Source organism: Sebastes fasciatus, chromosome 13 (assembly GCF_043250625.1).
Source record: "Sebastes fasciatus isolate fSebFas1 chromosome 13, fSebFas1.pri, whole genome shotgun sequence".
Lineage (NCBI taxonomy): Eukaryota > Metazoa > Chordata > Actinopteri > Perciformes > Sebastidae > Sebastes > Sebastes fasciatus.
In genome coordinates, this window is record NC_133807.1 from 19268420 (window position 1) to 19285992 (window position 17573).

Consider the following 17573-nt stretch of genomic DNA (forward strand, 5'->3'; position numbering starts at 1 on the left):
TCCATGTTTACTTCCTGTCAGCTGATGACATTCACATACACTGCAACCAGGAAATAAACTGGGACACATTTAGAATGTTTTACGTTTAAAACCGTGTCAAGGGTCTAAATATTGTATATTCGTGACATCACGAATGGGCAGAAATCCTACTAACTTTTTTACTGCCTTTTTACTAACATGTTTTTGCACTATGGAACGGTGATGCTGGAAACTTGAATTTCCCTCGGGATCAATAAAATTACTATCTATCCATCCATCCATCCATCCATCCATCTAAGATGAATGAGTGGATGGGTGGAACCATTGTTGAACCAGGGGGGGATCCTGTATCCGCTGTTTCCTGCCGGACATTTTTCAAGGCGACACCAAACAACCAGACGGACATTTTCCAAGGTGACACAAAACAATCGCAGCAGCAGTGTTTCTGTATGGATGTGCAGTAGAGAGGACTTCACAGCCTCTACGTTAATTCCAGTCATACTGTGGTTTAATCCGGGTCTGTGTTTATGTGTATCATTCATTAATACCCCTGTGACGAGCTAACGGTCACTGTCTGGCCGTTGGTATCCATCGCAACCGACGTTCTTGTTGTCTTAGCTACCTGGCTAACTACCAGCTAGAATGCTAACATGATGTTGAACTCAGATGACCGGACCTCCATGTACAGTCAGTCACAGAACAGCGTGTACAAGACTGGAGACCAAACCAGCCCTATCAGCGTCATCCTGGTGAGCTCTGGCAGCCGAGGCAACAAGCTGCTCTTCAGATATCCTTTCCAGAGAGTGGCTGAATGTCCCTCATCTCTGACAGGTAGGCTGTGTAGTAGCATCATCTGTTTATCTATTAAACACCATCCTTTTATCCATCATTCTTTTACTTCTATCTACCTATTTATATTTATTTTACTTTATTGTATGTTATTCTTTTTAATCTGACTGACAGCCAGCCACCCCCTCTCAAGCAGCACACACTGTACACTACACAGTCACATGATATTGATCTTGCCCAGTTATGTTGGCTTTTTTTAAAGTTTTCTTTCTTTCTTTTATTTATTTATTTATTTTTCTTTTTTTTCCCTTTCTTTAATTTATTTTTCTCTCCATTTTTGTTTTATCCATATTTTATTTTATTTTATTTTGTTATGAGGAAAAGGAAGAAAAATAAAAAAGGAAAAATATATGTATTTTTCCTTTTTTTGATTTTTTATATATATATACTGTATATATATATGTATGTATATATATGTATGTATATATACATATATATATATATGTATATGTGTGTATATATATATATATGTATATATATATATGTATATATATATGTATATGTATATATGTATATGTATATACATATATACATATACATATGTATGTATATATATATATATGTATATATATATATATATATGTATATATAAGTATATATATATATATATATACATACATATGTATGTATGTATATATATATATATATATATGTATATATATAAGTATATATATGTATATGTATATACAGTATATATATATATATAATTATATATATATATACTGTATATATATTAAAAAAACTCCTAAACTGGCCGTGCATGGATAGAGAATGGCATAAGCCCTGAGCTATCAAACCAGGCTCACAAATTTACGATACGAGCATCATCTTTTAAGCTAGCTAAATTAGCATTCTCCAGAGAATCACAGCTCATCTCCCTAAACGATAACTTTAAAGGTCCCATATTATAAAAAAATTAGATTTTCATGTTTTTTTATTATAAAGCAGGCTTAAGTCCTATATAAATACTGTGAAAGTATCGAAACACTCAATCCACAGGGAGATGCACACAGCCTGTATTCAGAAACTCTGCATTTGAAACAAGTTGTCAGGATTTCTGTCCATTTGTGATGCCACGAATATACAATATTTAGACCCTTGACACAGATTTAAACAGTTTATTTCCTGGTTGCAGTGTGTATGTGAATGTCATCAGCTGACAGGAAGTACACATAGACCCAAGCTGTTGCCCAGCAACGCAATTCTGTTGCAATTCCGTCGAAATGTGCTAAAACGGAGCGTTTAAGACAGAGCGTAAATACAGGCATATTCAGGTCGACAGTATGAGGAAAATAAAGTTTTTTTTGAACATTACAGCATGTAAACATGTTCTAGTAGAAACACAAAATACAAGTATGAATCTAAAAATGAGCATGATATGGGACCTTTAACTACTTTTTATTCGGGGAATAAACTCAGTTCCTTCAAGGTGTCATGTTGATATAGTTACACATTTACAGAGGCAGGGCGAAGTTCCCCAATATTATATAACAGCCCAGCCATACATGTTAACCTCTATAAAGCTTATAATCAGATTGTGACTGTAATAATCTGAAAGGCCACAGTTTCGGTTCCTTTCAGTATGTGATGTGTTGATGAGGCCCACTTGTGTCCACTGTTCCCCTTTCTGAAAAACAGTTTTCCTGTTGTTTTGCATAATGTCCTTGTGGTTGTTTGAGTTCATTGTAATCTGTGATTTAGCTAGTTACTTAAAATTTAGTGTCCTTTTTCGTGGGCTTGTTATTTTGTCCTAACACCTGATAAACAGAGTTATAAGATAAGATGAGATAAACCTTTATTAATCCCCGGAGGGAAATTCAGGTGTCAAAGCAGCAAACATCAGCAAACAGAGTGAAACACAGGAGAGGTAAAGGTATACAAAAATGATAAAAACAATAAATAGAGATATAAAACATACAGCGTGAATGGGTGAACATAGTGTGTACAGTCCGTCAATAAATAAATGTAGTATGTAAAATAAATAAGTTATATATCTGACTTTTCGTTACCATTGGCAGAGCATTTTGGCAAATTTACTTGGGCGCTACCCACATAATCAGCTGTGCTGCTCATCCCACAAATGCATGATCCTTACAAGTTGGACATCATTGTGAAGGTAAATAAACAGGCTTTCCAACCATGTAAAATACAATGACCATTAGCACTGTAACAACAGAGAAATAATCCACCAAACACAAATTTCCAAACTTTTTTTGAGTTTACGCAACACCTTTCTGACACATGTTTGACATCAAGATTGTTATTTGAACATCTTGTTTTTTGTGGTCTTTTCAGGGAGCTAAATCTCTACCAATGTGTTTTTGTTTCTAATTGACATCAATAATCATGTGAACTAACCAATACTATTATTTCTGTCCACAAGCAAAACAACGAAGTCCATATGCTCTGAACACAACCGGTGATGGTCTTGAAGATCAGGATGGTGAATCAAGGTATTTTATTGTTCTTCATTTAATATTACTGGGTTTATAAATTCATTATAGGGACATTGACTGTAGGTCAAGATCCACATGAGCCACTTACTCTCATAAGGATTTTCCTCCCTATTGCACTGGATCTTATTTTATTTTTTCCAAAAACCTAATTGTATTTTTCAAGAGGAATTGAGAAGCTAGCCCATGATTCATTTAACTCATGGGGTTGAGCTATAATTATAATTATAATAATAATAATGATAAACTTTATTTATAGGGCACTTATCAAAACAAAGTACTTCACAGAGAGAAAATTAAATATTTAACTTTTTTAATTTTATGAAATGCTGTACAGGTGGTTCTTCAAAATGGATCTAAATGCCCCGAGAAATGTGTCACATGCTGTTTGAATAAGCTTGCTTATCTGAACTGGTAATAAAAACAAGCCTAAAACTCCACTTAAGATGAATGAACACATTAATACAATGCGTTGATAAACCACGTCGGATTTTATTAAGCTAAACATGAATGTGCTGTCAATCATAGAAAATGTTAAGATTACAAACTGGAATTGGTCATAAATATAAAAATAGGATGATGGCATTGCTGCATCATTTCATGGTTTTACAAAAGTTATGAAATAAAAAGAAGAGGGGCGGACTTTTTATCCACTGAGTAAAAGAAGAAAGAGGGAAACTGCTGTACAAGGGAGCAGCAGATGTGACAATAGTTGAGTTTCGCTAATGTTCAGTCCACAATCACTACACCACATGTGAAAATGTCTTTTGTCTTTAAAGTATATTAAACCAAGGTTGTATGTGGTTTTAAATGGTTCAAACTGTGCTGGTGCTGAACCAAATGACAATCAATATAATTACTGAAATTAGTACAAACATGCAGCATGTGAAAACTCCATAATATAGACACAAATAGACACAAACAAAGTATTTTCTGCAACGTGTTGACCACCAGTTGCATGAGTTACAGATAAAAAAGAAATATAAATGCAGATAAAGTAGAATAATCCTCTGAGCTATTCATCGAGCGCAGTGACTGAGGCAGAATTTGAACTCCCCCCTGTTGCAACACTCAAAGATGTTGATGTCTGTTTCTGGAAAATAAAATAAAATACCACACAGAACTTTTCCTATCTGTTTCCAACAGCATTTAGTTTTCATCATGCTTCCACTTTACACATGGTAATGCTGGTCAGTCGTTGGTTGGCTGAAATTACGTTGGTCACAAGGCTGTAAGAAGCAGATAATTTAAAGTCTTTTTTATCAATACAGCTCACCGGGCATAATGAGATCAAACTGGCACAACTCTTCCTTTTTTTTTTGCTTAGTTTTTACCTACTGATGCAACTACAAACAGGCTTTAAGTGTTCTCCAGTTTTACAGCTTTTTAAAAATATATGAGCTTAAATTACCTTTTAGAGAGATTATATATATATATATAGATATCTATATATCTCTCTCTCTCTCTATATATATATATATATATATATATATATAAATAAAGATATATATATAGAACTGAAATTAGCACAACAGAGCCTTATAAAAATGATTCAACAGTAAAATCAATTCCAGTTGACAAGCCAGAGTTAAAGGATAACTTCAGTATTTTTCAACCTGGACTATATTTTTCCATATTTTTTGTGTCTCAGTGACTAATGGGGACAACATTTAAAAAAATTGGTCCAGTATTGAGGGAGAGCGCTGTAGAAAGCAGCTGCTCACAGGCTGTAATGTAATCGCTCAGGGCAATTCCGCACTGTCAATGTACGTCTACTAAAAGTGTCTGACAACATTATGGAAAGGACCCCACAGAAAAATAAAATGTTTTTCTTTACCTTTCGCTTGATCCGGTCTGTGTGTTCACTGAGAGAAGTCTTGTTCTGAAATCTTGCGTCGCATCCACATTGTTGAGATGTGACAAAATATTCCGCCAAGACATTGGAAAATCTTTTAGATAACACTAAGCTACGCTTTCTGTACTCCCAACACAACAAACTCTGACAACACCAGCACTCCTCTCTCCAACTCTCACTCATGTTTCCATCGTTGTCTTCCGGCAACAAGTTACATGACACAATAACTGACCGGATCAAGCAAAAGGTAAAGAAAAAACTGTTTTATTTCTCCGTAGAGTCCTTTCCATAATGTTGTCAGACACTTATAATAACAATCTGAGCCTGTCAGTGGCAAAAACAAACACTTTTAGTAGATGTACATTGACAGTGAAGAATTGTCCTGAGCCGTTACATTACAGCCCGTTTAGCTGCTGTCTCCTGCAGCACTTTCCCTCAATACTGGACCACTTTCAAAAAAATGTTGTCCCCATTAATCACTAAAGACCAGTATAAAGTGGTTTTCAGTATCTAAATGGCTGGTTATGTATAGGGGTGAGAATCACCAGAGGTCCTACGATACGATATTATCACGAAACTTAAGTCACGATACAATCTTATTGCATTTTGCGATATGCCGAGTATTGCGATAAGATTATATTGCGATATATTACCTTTTTTCAGCTGCAAATTACGCAGTTTGTCAACATCTGTTTTATCTAATAAGATACAGTGTTCACTCTGTTCATCTCAGAGTTTTCATTCACATATCTTGAGGTCAGAGGTCAAGGGGACCTCTTTTTGAAAATGGCCATGCCAGTTTTTCCTCGCCAAAATTTAGTGCAGCTTTTTAACATTCTTCACTGTTCTTCATCATTGGTACCAATGGATTCCTGAAGTTTACTAGTTTCATATGATACCAGTATCTTGCTGTAAGACTGAGCTACACGTCCGTGTATCAATACAATATTGCCACGCCAAACATTGCGATACTATGCCGTGTCGATTTTTTCCCCCACCCCTAGTTATGACTGCATAAACTAGTTTCACTGTATCTTTTTAATTGCCTTTATGACACTTTTAAGCCGGCTTTTAAGACGACATCTATATTAACTGGCATTATTCATTAAGGCTGTCAGGTTCAATTTGCTTGAATCAACATGCAGACCAGCATTTTCACATCACAGTATCACATGTTTGTTTGGGTTGTTTTGATGTCCATTTTATGCATTCAGCCCAACTGTGTGTTGCATTTTCCCTTTTGTTTGCTTTTTTCTTCTTTTTATGGCCCAATTCCCATTTCAGAGAACAATCTCCACTAACTGACGAACAGTTGGTAGCAGGGTAAGACCAAATCATTCTAAACCACCTTTCCTTCGCTTAGATCACCCCTGTCTTTTTTTTATCCCCTTCTTTCCTATTTTGTGTCCTATATGGATCCCCAACCCTAATCTCAATAAAACCTTTGTAAATGATGAGTAACAGATCCAGTGAATCAGTGCTTTGGTTAATTCAATTTTGCTTTCCTCTGTACTTGTATGCCTTTTTAAAAAAAAAAAAAAAATCCAACAGTTTAAAACAATAATTAAAGTTTTAATTCACATTAATTATATTACCTCTAGTATGTAGACTCAGCATTACAAAATAAAACATAAATCAAATGCAAACTACAATAAAGCAACTACTACACATTATTTCAAATTGTGTCGGTGAGGTAAGTCTATAGTGTGTTTAATTTATTTCTGGAAGTTAACGCCTTGATTTTTATCCCTTTGATTGCAGCATGAGTTACTTAAGTCAAACCAGCATGTGTCTTTCACATTCTTCATTCATACAGCGACTTCACTGTTTCTGCAAGGAGGCCTCCTCCTCTTTTCTCCTCTCCAGTAGCCACACAAGCTTTTGTTATTTATACAGTCATTGTTGAATTACATTACAGGCAGATGCATCTAATTAATGCAACCCCTTTTTATAGACAGGAATGTGAAACATGTAAACAAACAGAGCTAATTTAAACTGTCTTACTTGTCCCAGCTGTTTCTGTGCTCTTACCTCTCAACCTGCACACTTCTCTTATCGAGGCTGTTCTATCTGCTTTAAGGTACTCTGACATCATCCTCGCCACCATCCTGGCCACCAAATCTGATATCTGCGGAAAGAAGTTTGAACTGAAGATAGACAATGTTCGATTTGTGGGTCACCCTACTCTCCTTCAGCATCCTCCCATCATTCAGGTAGGGAGCAAAATGGGTCTCACTAAAAACATGTGAAGTCGTTCTTGATTGAATTTCAAGTTCAAGTGTAAACAAGATCTGCAATTTTTCCTCTGGCGAGATAGCCGGAAGAGGTGGACATCATCTGGAAGCTGGGAACCTGAAGGTTAATTTGAGATGCAGCTCGGCACCGTGTGTCAAGTTGTTCTATTCATAAATCAGAAATAAAATATACTTCATTAATTAATTAAAATAAATAAATTGTGAAAGTGTATAAGGGTTCAGAACATTATGATAGAAGTATATGATGGCCATTCCCATGCTCACTTTTGTCTCATAAGTTGTTGAAGCAATTTTTGGGTTGATACCATTTATTACGCATATTTGGTGCTAAATAAAAATAAAAAAATTTCCACATCAGAAAAATTATCAATAAACCCTCCAAAATACCACATTAAGTCACCAAGACCTTGAGGAACACCATAAAAAAAAGCCACGATGTGATTTGGTATAAAAAACTTTTGACATTTGGAGATTTCTGCAAGAATTGCATTTTTTGGTGATTGGATGGCGAGCACTTCTGTTCTGGGAACTGCTCAGAAACCCCCCTATTGTCAATCTTCCTAGGAAAGCCATCCGACCTCTGAATGCTCTAGATCTCTAGTTTGCGGCTGTAAAGTTTCATGAGGCTGTGATTATCCTAGAGGTCACCACAGGTCATTATACACTGTGAGGTCAAAATAGAAAAAATTGTCTCATTACAATGAAATGGCTACTATGGGGATTAACATCATCACACATGAATACAGTTGGGCTCATTGAATCCACAAGAGTCTCAGCATTACAGTCATACCCAATTTATGTAATTCTAAGACTGTTTAGGGACCCCAGCATGCAGAAATACTCAAACACATCATTTTTAGAATATGCGGAAATAACACATTATACTTCGTGCTAAAAACGGCATGGGTTTTGCCCCAAAACAGCATGGCATTAACATAAAGTGGACATGTCTGTTAAAGGGGAGACTCGTGGGTACCCAAAGAACCCATTTTCATTCACATATCTTGAGGTTAGAGGTCAAGGGACCCCTGTGAATATGGCCATGCCAGTTTCCCTGCCAAAATTTAGTCTAACTTTGGTGCGTTATGTAGCCTCCTTCCCGACAAGCTAGAATGACATGGTATACCAATATCTAGCCCGCTGCAGCCTCTTAAAGACAGTAATGTAGGCTGGGATCGATGGCGATCCCGCGGGTCTCAAGAGTGTTAAGGAAATCTGCATGTTTTGTCTCTTCCTCTCACATGGAAGAGAAATTGATTGTAGATGCACAGTTTAAGAGCACAATAAAAACAAGTGTGTTGTCTGGAGAATCACTATGTTAAAAAGCTTTACTTAGTAGGTATGACCATTTGTGATGTGCATTTTGCAGTAGCTGTTATTATAAACTGTATTCGACACCTCTGATAATACCAATTAAAAGGTACTTTAATGAATTTTATTAACATTATTATTGTAATATTAATTTTTCTTGCTATCTGGCTTTGATGAGGCTATTACTCATTTCATCATGACTCCTCTAAATGTGTGTAAGCTTTGAACTTTGGCAGGTTCGTCTAAACTTCAGCAGTGCCCCCTGCTGACAGTTTGTTAGTCTGATGATTCACTGCCCGAGATGCCCAGATGAAGGTGTTTAAAACGAATATAGACAATGACAAGAACATATAAAAACATTGCAATCCAATAACATATTCTATTATGGGGTGCTTCTGTGGAAATAACATGAACAACTTACATTAAACTGTAATTCAATACATCAACACCTGCTGTACATGACTTACAATTTACCCCAGAGTTCAGTCAACACTTGACTAAGCTTGATTGAACTCAGTTGAATAGCATTGTACTGGTGCAGCTTTTATTATGTTATTTTTGTAAATATAACTGCGTTTTAAATTAAGTATTGATATATCATATATAAATCTATATGCTATACATGCTCTACATTTTATACATTTTTTTGTGAACACGTTTATTTTATGCATCTTATGAAAAAAAAGTATGTTTCTGTCTGTGCAGGTTTCTAAGACAGATCCTTCACCGAAGAGAGAAATGCCAACGATGATCTTGTTTAATGTGGTGTTTGCACTGAGGGTATGAAAATACTTTATTATTTAGATTTTAAGTTGTAATTTGTTTAGCTTTTATGCTCCACCAGTTGGTATAAGTTGTGTATAAATGTTAATATTACAAATTAATTAATTAATTGATATTTTTTATTTTAATTAAGTCATCTTGCAGTGGGGTGGGACACCTATATTTTGTGTTCTGTTAATCTGAATGGGAGGGGTGCGTGTGTGTGATAATATTCTGGTATACTCTATCTATGAGCGCATGGGAACACAGAGGGGCAAGGGGCCAATGCACTATGTTTAATCATGCTGCCCAACAAGGCACAGCCTGTTCCTGCCCATGCTGAGTCATGGTACCCAGTAAGTCCCAGTACAGCTGAAATGGGGCGAGAAATGCTGTGTCATGTTTTGTCAACGATATCTACCCAGCAACTGTGGTATTTGCACCCTGGATATTTTCATAAGAATAACATATGGTTTATTTTAATTTAATATGGGAGTGTTTGTATATATATATATATATATATATATATATCATTATATTATATATCCATAATAGGGGTCATTTTTGTGTATTTTACAATTAATTGAACAAGATTTACCCATCCAAATTTCAATGGATTGTACACCAGTAAATTATTTTAAATGATTCAACGTGTTCATTCATACAGATTAGCTTTGTTCTTTGCTTTTATACATACTTTGCAAGAACATTATGGCAGCCGATCTACTCAACAATACCAAGAGACACTGTTGGTCAGTGACCATTCATTTTATATATTTTATAACACATAAATACTTCTCAGTGTAATGCAATAAAACACCTAAACTTCAGAAATACCACCGAGATGAGGCAAAACCTTTCCCTTAAAGTCTCAATAACAACAGAACAATAAGCTTTACAGTAATAGGAATTATTACAGGGTTATTATATTTGATTACATAAGGGATGATTGAACCGGTGAAACTAATAAACTGTTAACTCTGTCTGTTGACATTGGCTAAATATTTTAAAAACATAAAAATGATAAGCATTCTGTGTTAAACATTTACTTCGATATTTAGTGTAAGTATATTTTGAATTATGTGTTATATTTATATCACTTATCATTTATCTCTGTTAGTGAGCTACATGCTGAGATCTTTACCCAACATAAAGGAGACAAAATTCAATATTAAAGGCTAACAGATGTTAGAAAGTTTAACCGTTAACATGCTGGTAATGTTTGACATGAATGTTTACTGGGCTACAAATTAAACCAGTGATGTTGTAAATGCAGTAAAATAGGTAATCACCGAGTTATACATGTACACATATTAATGTTTTTTATCAAAATTACACAGTTTAAAAATTGTCTCCTTCTCATCTTTGACCTTTTACAGGCGAATGCTGACCCGTCCGTCATCAGCTGCATGCACAACTTGTCACGCCGCATCGCCATAGCCCTGCAGCATGAGGAGCGGCGATGCCAGTACCTGACCAGAGAGGCCAAACTGATGCTGGCCGCCCAGGATGAGATTACCACCGTGACTGAGAGTGAGATACACACTTCTCGTCTCAAATCAGTCTATAGAACTTCAAAGAATTCATCGTATATAACACATTTATTATAGCACAATGTTTAGCTGATCAGTATACTAACATCGTGAGGATGTTTTATAGATTTGAAAGTATGATTTGTTCTCTGTTATTCCTGACCTAAGCGGATGGAAGCCCCCAGTCCCCATTTAGACAAATTCTTCCCAAATGTAAACTAGCCAGGGACCTAAAGGAGGCTTATGACAGGTGTGTAATAATTATACATTTCCCTTGTTCTTACCATGCAGAATGTATATTGTTCATACAGTTGACTCTAATATTCTTGCTTTTTGCAGCCTTTGTACAACTGGCGTGGTGCGACTACATATTAACAACTGGCTGGAGGTGAGCTTCTGTTTACCACACAAGATCCACAGGATTGGAGGCAACTACATCCCCCCTGAGTCGTTAGAGCGCAGCCTTAAGGCTATAAGGTTTGTTTGTATTTTTTTACGGACAGAATAAAACGTTTCTACACTGTAATATGTAGGTTGAAACTTTTTAACTTGCACTTTTGGCAACACCTCTGTCAGTATGAAACTGAAAATGGCCTATCATTACTGACCATAGATACTCCACCCAGTGTCCCCCTCCTACATGTAGGACGTGTTATTACAAGTGTTAGATAAAGCCTTCATTTTAATTGACTATTTAAGAGATGTTTTACATTTACAATTAGTCGCTAATATAGTTTCCTTTTCTTCTGCCCACAAATGCAAAATCTCCTCGGGGTAGAAGAAGTCTCCTATAGTCTCATTTCTATATTGTTAATTTATACTCTACTTAATTCTGAATGGAACTTTAAAGCAGCATGGTGTTAATTTGTTAATCTAACTTTGCTGCATGTCATGCAAAACTGCAAAATGAGTTTTTATTTGTAAGCTCAGAATATGAAAGGTAGAATACCCTGAGTCGACCTATAAAAAGTGACGACTCTAACATGCCCAACCAGCCTGCATAGGCCTATACATGACTACCAAGTAGCACAGGATTGTTACAATCCTTTTTTAAATATGTGTTGTTGCTGCACTGTTGACCCACAGGTCGACTTGCTTAACAAGAAATCTTATCCTCATCAGTTTGTTATGTCAAAGGAGTGTTGTGTCTTCAACAGCTGATTAAGGGCTGTGTATTTTATGAGCTTCAGTACTGACTTACTATTCAAAGCATCCAAAGAAACCATGTCAAGTTTTCTGTGGACCATACTGCCACCTATTGCTACTTCAGCATACATACATCAGAGTTGTGATCAACTTCTACCTCTCCCTTTATTTCTTTCTGTTGAAGCTGCAAAGTTAAAATTAATGCAAGTTGCATTCACGCCATGAAATCGTAACAGCTCTGCAGAAAAGATGATTTTATTTTAAACGAATCAGAGTGGTCAGTTTGTGCTCTCAGTTGTTCTCTACATAGATACATGTACAGACTGTTCTGTTTACAGACTGGCACTTCAATCAATCAAGAACTTTATTATCATTATGCAAGCATAACGAAATTGCAGTTTGCCCTCAAATGGTGTATTGTATTAAAAAACTACACACATATTTACAAGGACTAAATCAGGCACAAATTAGTTAAAATATTAGTAATAAATATCAGCGATAAAAAGTGCAGAATCTGAGCTATATAAGTATAATATAAGCAATATTTTATGATGTTCTTAGCCTCATGCTGGCTTCTATTGGGGGAGCAGTCTCGACCTCTAAAGAGGAGGTCCATTGATTCTTATGTTGTTTGATCCTTCAGACCCTATCACGCCCTGCTGCTGCTGGAAAGTGAGAAGGCACTGCTGAGCCAGCTTCCTCTGGACTGCTCGCCTGCGATGGTGCGCCTCATCAAAACCTGCTCCGCGGTGAAAAACCTGCAGCAGCTCGCACAGGATGCTGACCTGGCCCTGCTTCAGGTGGAGAACAGTCTGCATCACCACTGCACTTTACAACACCAGATCACTCATTCTCTGATCTCAAAAGGCATTTATCTTAAAATAAAAAAAAAGATTTATCATTGCTTACAATCATTAAGCTCATTCACAAATAACGGGTTTGGTGATTGTATGGTATTTTGAAACCTTTTCCATTTGAATACAATACACAGAAGATAATGAGTGTCACCAAAGTTACACATGCAGTACATGTGTAATATAGGGGGAATCAAAGATAGTGATCCTTTTAGCTGTACAGTATGTAGCACTTACAGTTATTATAAATAGAATAAAGTGCAACAATGGGAGTAATATGTTATTGTATGTATGAGATCCATTAAAAAATATACCAGTAAAAGTTATTTACCTAGAGAGGTGTTGATGTCTTACTGCCATCTAGTGGACAATATATGTACATTCAGAGAAAAAAACAAGAAGTTCTTATATCTTCTATCCACATTTTGTTGTTTATTTCATCTCATTTCATCTCATTATATTATTTGCAAATAATTCTCCCTCTTAGATCTTTCAAATTACTGCTCACTTGGTTTATTGGGGCAAAGCGATCATCATCTACCCGCTGTGTGAGAACAACGTCTACATGCTGTCTCCTCACGCCAACATCTGCCTGTAAGTGTTCATGAAGTGATGTAAGCCATTTGGCTATCCTGATTACTGTAGAGCGAATGGACCCTAAGCACCCATCCATTTCATAGGTCACATCGGTCTCAACTAACTCTTTATTGTGATTAAATTCAGATTTGTTAAGTCACTTCAGATTGTGTTATGAAAGAACTCAATTGGGCCATTGGCAGCACTTGTATTTTTTTTCTTCTCTAAACATAAAACTTTAAATAGCCTTTCCTTTACAACATTGTGGAAACATTAATTTTAAAAAGCTGTGTTAATGGAAAAGCTTTGATGTTGTAGAATAACATGTGCCATCTTTCTCTGGACAGATACTCACCATTGGCTGAGCAGTGTGCTCAGCAGTTTCCTGGTCACGATCTGCCCTCCATGTTAGCCAAGTTCTCACTGCCTGTCTCTCTGGCCGAGTTCAGGAACCCTCTGGAAGCTCCTGCACAGGAGGTACGACTACTGGACAAGTACAAATACACAAATAACCTTACAACCTTACCCCTCCACACTGGAACACACACACACATTGTTGCGTTTTCGTCTGCCACGTTGCACCGCCGTGTTTCAACAGTAGCCCAGAACGGACAAACCAAACACTGTTAACTTTTCCTGCTTGGGCCGGAGTCGATAACGTTACTCGCTCCCGTCACTGCCACCCTCTCTCTTTTGCTTCACCACTCACTTCCCACGTACACACACACACACACACTCTACACACTGGCTCTGCTCCAGATGACCTGCGCTACAACAACTGGCTCTAGAAAGGGCCATTCGTGTTTTTGCGTCAGCCACTGCAGTTTTTCTACACGTTTGGCACACAGGAGAGGCTTCAGTTGGTTGCAATCTGCAACCTCACCGCTAGATACCAGGAGATCCTACACACTGCTCCTTTAAGCCAGCGAGTAATTAGTATCAAGTCCTTCAATGTTTTTTGCAACAACAAAAAAAATGTAGAGAACATAAAATACATATAGTATATTATGAATGACTGTAAAAAAGTTAAGTTAAGTTTAATTAAAAATAAAGTGCAATTATAGTTTCCTGGTAAATCCCTAGTCCAAACAGGGCTGTTCCTGTAAATACACATACTGGATTGTAAGAGCAGAACCATCTGGTGTTCTTCTCCGACCCATCTTGTTTTGGCGTTGCTGCTTGAGCGTCGGCGATGAATTATAAATGGCAAAGGGACATCAGCTCCAGCGTCTGCAGCCTCCTTTTTTCACGAGAACACGATCAGAATCAGGGCCCTTTCTTTTGGCTCTATTTTGAGCTTGTGCGGCTGATTTAAAACATTTGACCTGGTTGAGGACACGAGCGTGTTCAGCTTCACTTTTACAGTGTTTATCCTGTGCTCAGCTGTGATGTTCTCTCCATGACCAGGCCCAGCTGATCCAGATGGTGGTGTGGATGCTCCAGCGCCGCCTGCTGATCCAGCTGCACACTTATGTCTGCCTGTTGGTACCGCCCAGCGAGGATGAGCCCGGGTTGAGGGATGAAGACCTTCCACTGGCTGCCCGAGTAGGAGGGCGCAGTCTCAGCACCCCTAGCGCTCTCAGCTTCGGTTCCCCGAGTAAGTCCTCACTCAGCTCTCTCCTCTGCCCAACTCTTAGAGGTATAACAGTGTAATAGATCATCTGTGATCATCTGTCTGCATCCTGTGTACAGCCAGCAGCGATGACATGACCCTCACCAGTCCCAGTATGGACAACTCCAGTGCGGAGCTACTTCCTGGTGGGGACTCTCCGCTCAACAAGAGGATGACGGAGACGCTGCTTGCCAGCCTGTCAGAGCACGAGAGGCAGGTTATTCTTAACATCCCTGCTGCACAAAATCCAGAGGATCTGCGGATGTTTGCCAGGTAATTAAGCCAGAAGTCTCGAGCATATTCTGTGAGTTTTTTGTTAGTGCGTTAAATGTTTCTCAGCTCTCCATTGCTCTCTCCTTTTGGACAGTCAGATTAACCGTTTCCACTCCACCCCTCTTTTTCATAGACCAATTTTTGTCTTTTTTAGGGGGGTACAGGGGATATTTAGGGGGTGATAACAGGTCAACAGTAGATGCCACATAGAAGTGGTGTACATCATCTGAAAGCTGGTAACCTGAAGATTAATTTGAGATGCAGCTCAGCACTGTGTGTCAAGTTGTTCTAGTCATGAATCAGAAATAAAACAAAAAATTAATAAATTAATTGGGAGAGGAGTTGTCTCATTAAGACACCAAGACCTTGAGGAACACCACTGAAAAAGCCATGCTGTGATTTGGTATCAAAAACTTTTGACATTTGGAGATTTTGATTTGATACCAGTATCTTCATTGTCTAAAACTGAGTCTGCTTCAGCCTCTGAAAGTCAGTAAAGTCAGCCGAGGGCGCCGCCGCCCTCAAAGAGTGGAAGAGGATAAAGGCCCCTTTACACTGTGCGATTTTGGGCTGTCTGAGACGAAAATTGACAATCGTGGAATCTTCAGTCGTCAATCCATTGATATTGAACAGTCTGACACAGATTGCGTAAACAGTGTGACTTGCAATAAGCGTACACAATCGCTGTCGTTGTGCAATCTAAAGGCGCCTTAACAGATGGGATGTGTTTTAATGAGGATCCAGGGATTCATGATGTTATAAATCACTGTTAATGCTTTGTCTCTTAGGAATTAAGAAAGCTATTTGTACATTGGTTTGGAAAATAAACTTATTTTAATTGCATTCTGACAAAATATTGGGAAATTTAATTGGAAAATTTTGGCTGGAGAGTTGAGATCATCTGCTTGCTGTTACTTGTGTGCATGTTTAAAATAGGAAATGTCTAGAAAGCCAATTTAGTATCGAGTGTTATGCGATACCAACTGCACAGTAAGGGAAAATGTCATCAGAGCTGCACAAGTCCTGTCTCACGGTTGATTTACACAGCTAATGATTCAATGAATCTCAACCCGTTTCTCTGCTTCCAGGCTGCTGCACTATTTCCGGGGACATCACCACCTGGAAGAGATCATGTACAACGAGAACATGAGACGCTCGCAGCTCAAGACGCTGTTTGACAAGTTCCGCAGTGTCCTTGTGGTGACCAACCATGAAGATCCAATTATTTCAATCTTTCAGTCACCCATGGAGTAGTGGCACAGAGACGGTATCAGCTCCCATCAACAGTTTGAGAGCAGTTAATAGCCTGCTGTGCTCACAGCTAAGTGCTATTGCTCAACAGTATTGTTTTAAATGAACTGACGCAATGATTGCATTAATGAGTGCAGATTTACAAAATGAAGAAAGTGTTTTTTCCTTTATGAGCCAAATGTTTGTTTACAATATTAAATTATTTTGTACATACCAGAGGTGCCTGTGTTTATTGGAAATATTTGTGTAGCGGGGGTTCATCTTCTCTTCATCATCTCCAGATGTGTTAGATCATCTGCACTGACCACAGAGGGGCACACTGAGTAATGATCATTCCAGACCTCCAGCTACCTCTCAGGAATCCCAGAGGTGGGGAGAGAAAGACGGCAAGAAAGGGAAGACTCTAAACATCAGACGGGCTGTTTTTGCTTTGAGAGAAGCAGAGCGTTCCAAACATCTGTGAAATCACTGTGAAGAGAGTTTCCCCCATTATGACTGTTTATTAAAAAACACAGATGGAAGACCTAGGCAAAAAAGACTCACGAGTGACTGAAGGTACGTTTCAGAATTTATTTTTTTTTATAGGTACTGATAAATTGAGTCTTATTTTGTTAGTTTCCAGTACAACTTTGCATCAATACGAGGGCCGTCAAGGTTTTAACACAACTTACCTTGTAGCGAGCTCAGTTATAAAGCTAGAGTGAAGATACTGGCCTCATATGAAACTAAAAAACCTAAGCTTGTCACGAAGGAGGCTAAATAACGCTCCAAAGTTACGCTAAATTTTGGCAAGGAAAAACTGGCATGGCCATTTTCAAAGGGGTCCCTTGACCTCTGACCTCCAGATATGTTAATGAAAATGGGT

At 37.7% G+C, this 17573-nt stretch overlaps 2 protein-coding genes across 4 annotated transcripts in view; one reads left to right on the forward strand and one right to left on the reverse strand.

Moving 5' to 3' along the window:
* Nucleotides 1-17573, reverse strand: part of LOC141781600 (hemoglobin subunit beta-2-like) — a 55063-nt gene that overhangs the window by 19813 nt on the left and 17677 nt on the right. The gene's annotated exons all lie outside the window — the stretch shown is intronic.
* Nucleotides 347-16924, forward strand: nprl3 (NPR3-like, GATOR1 complex subunit). 3 transcript variants are annotated; one of them, XM_074657433.1, is made up of 14 exons: nt 347-810; nt 3212-3281; nt 6421-6459; nt 7217-7349; nt 9408-9482; nt 10844-10997; nt 11168-11246; nt 11336-11473; nt 12786-12942; nt 13484-13590; nt 13920-14049; nt 14980-15169; nt 15265-15457; nt 16546-16924. In XM_074657433.1, the coding sequence occupies exons 1-14, from the start codon at nt 630-632 to the stop codon at nt 16709-16711; spliced, it is 1812 nt and encodes a 603-aa protein (XP_074513534.1). In that variant the 5' UTR covers nt 347-629; the 3' UTR covers nt 16712-16924. The 3 variants fall into 3 exon arrangements, with proteins under 3 accessions (XP_074513534.1, XP_074513533.1, XP_074513535.1); XM_074657432.1 differs by having other exon boundaries at nt 348-810; nt 11165-11246; XM_074657434.1 differs by lacking the exon at nt 6421-6459 and having other exon boundaries at nt 348-810; nt 11165-11246.

What these genes read in the sequence shown, in the direction of transcription:
- nprl3 (XM_074657432.1), top strand. Translation starts at nt 630, where the DNA reads ATGATGTTGAACTCAGATGACCGGACCTCCATGTACAGTCAGTCACAG. An exon ending in CTGACCTGGCCCTGCTTCAG is followed by an intron (nt 12,943 to 13,483) that starts GTGGAGAACAGT and finishes TCTCCCTCTTAG; the next exon opens with ATCTTTCAAATTACTGCTCA. An exon ending in TCTCAGCTTCGGTTCCCCGA is followed by an intron (nt 15,170 to 15,264) that starts GTAAGTCCTCAC and finishes TCCTGTGTACAG; the next exon opens with CCAGCAGCGATGACATGACC.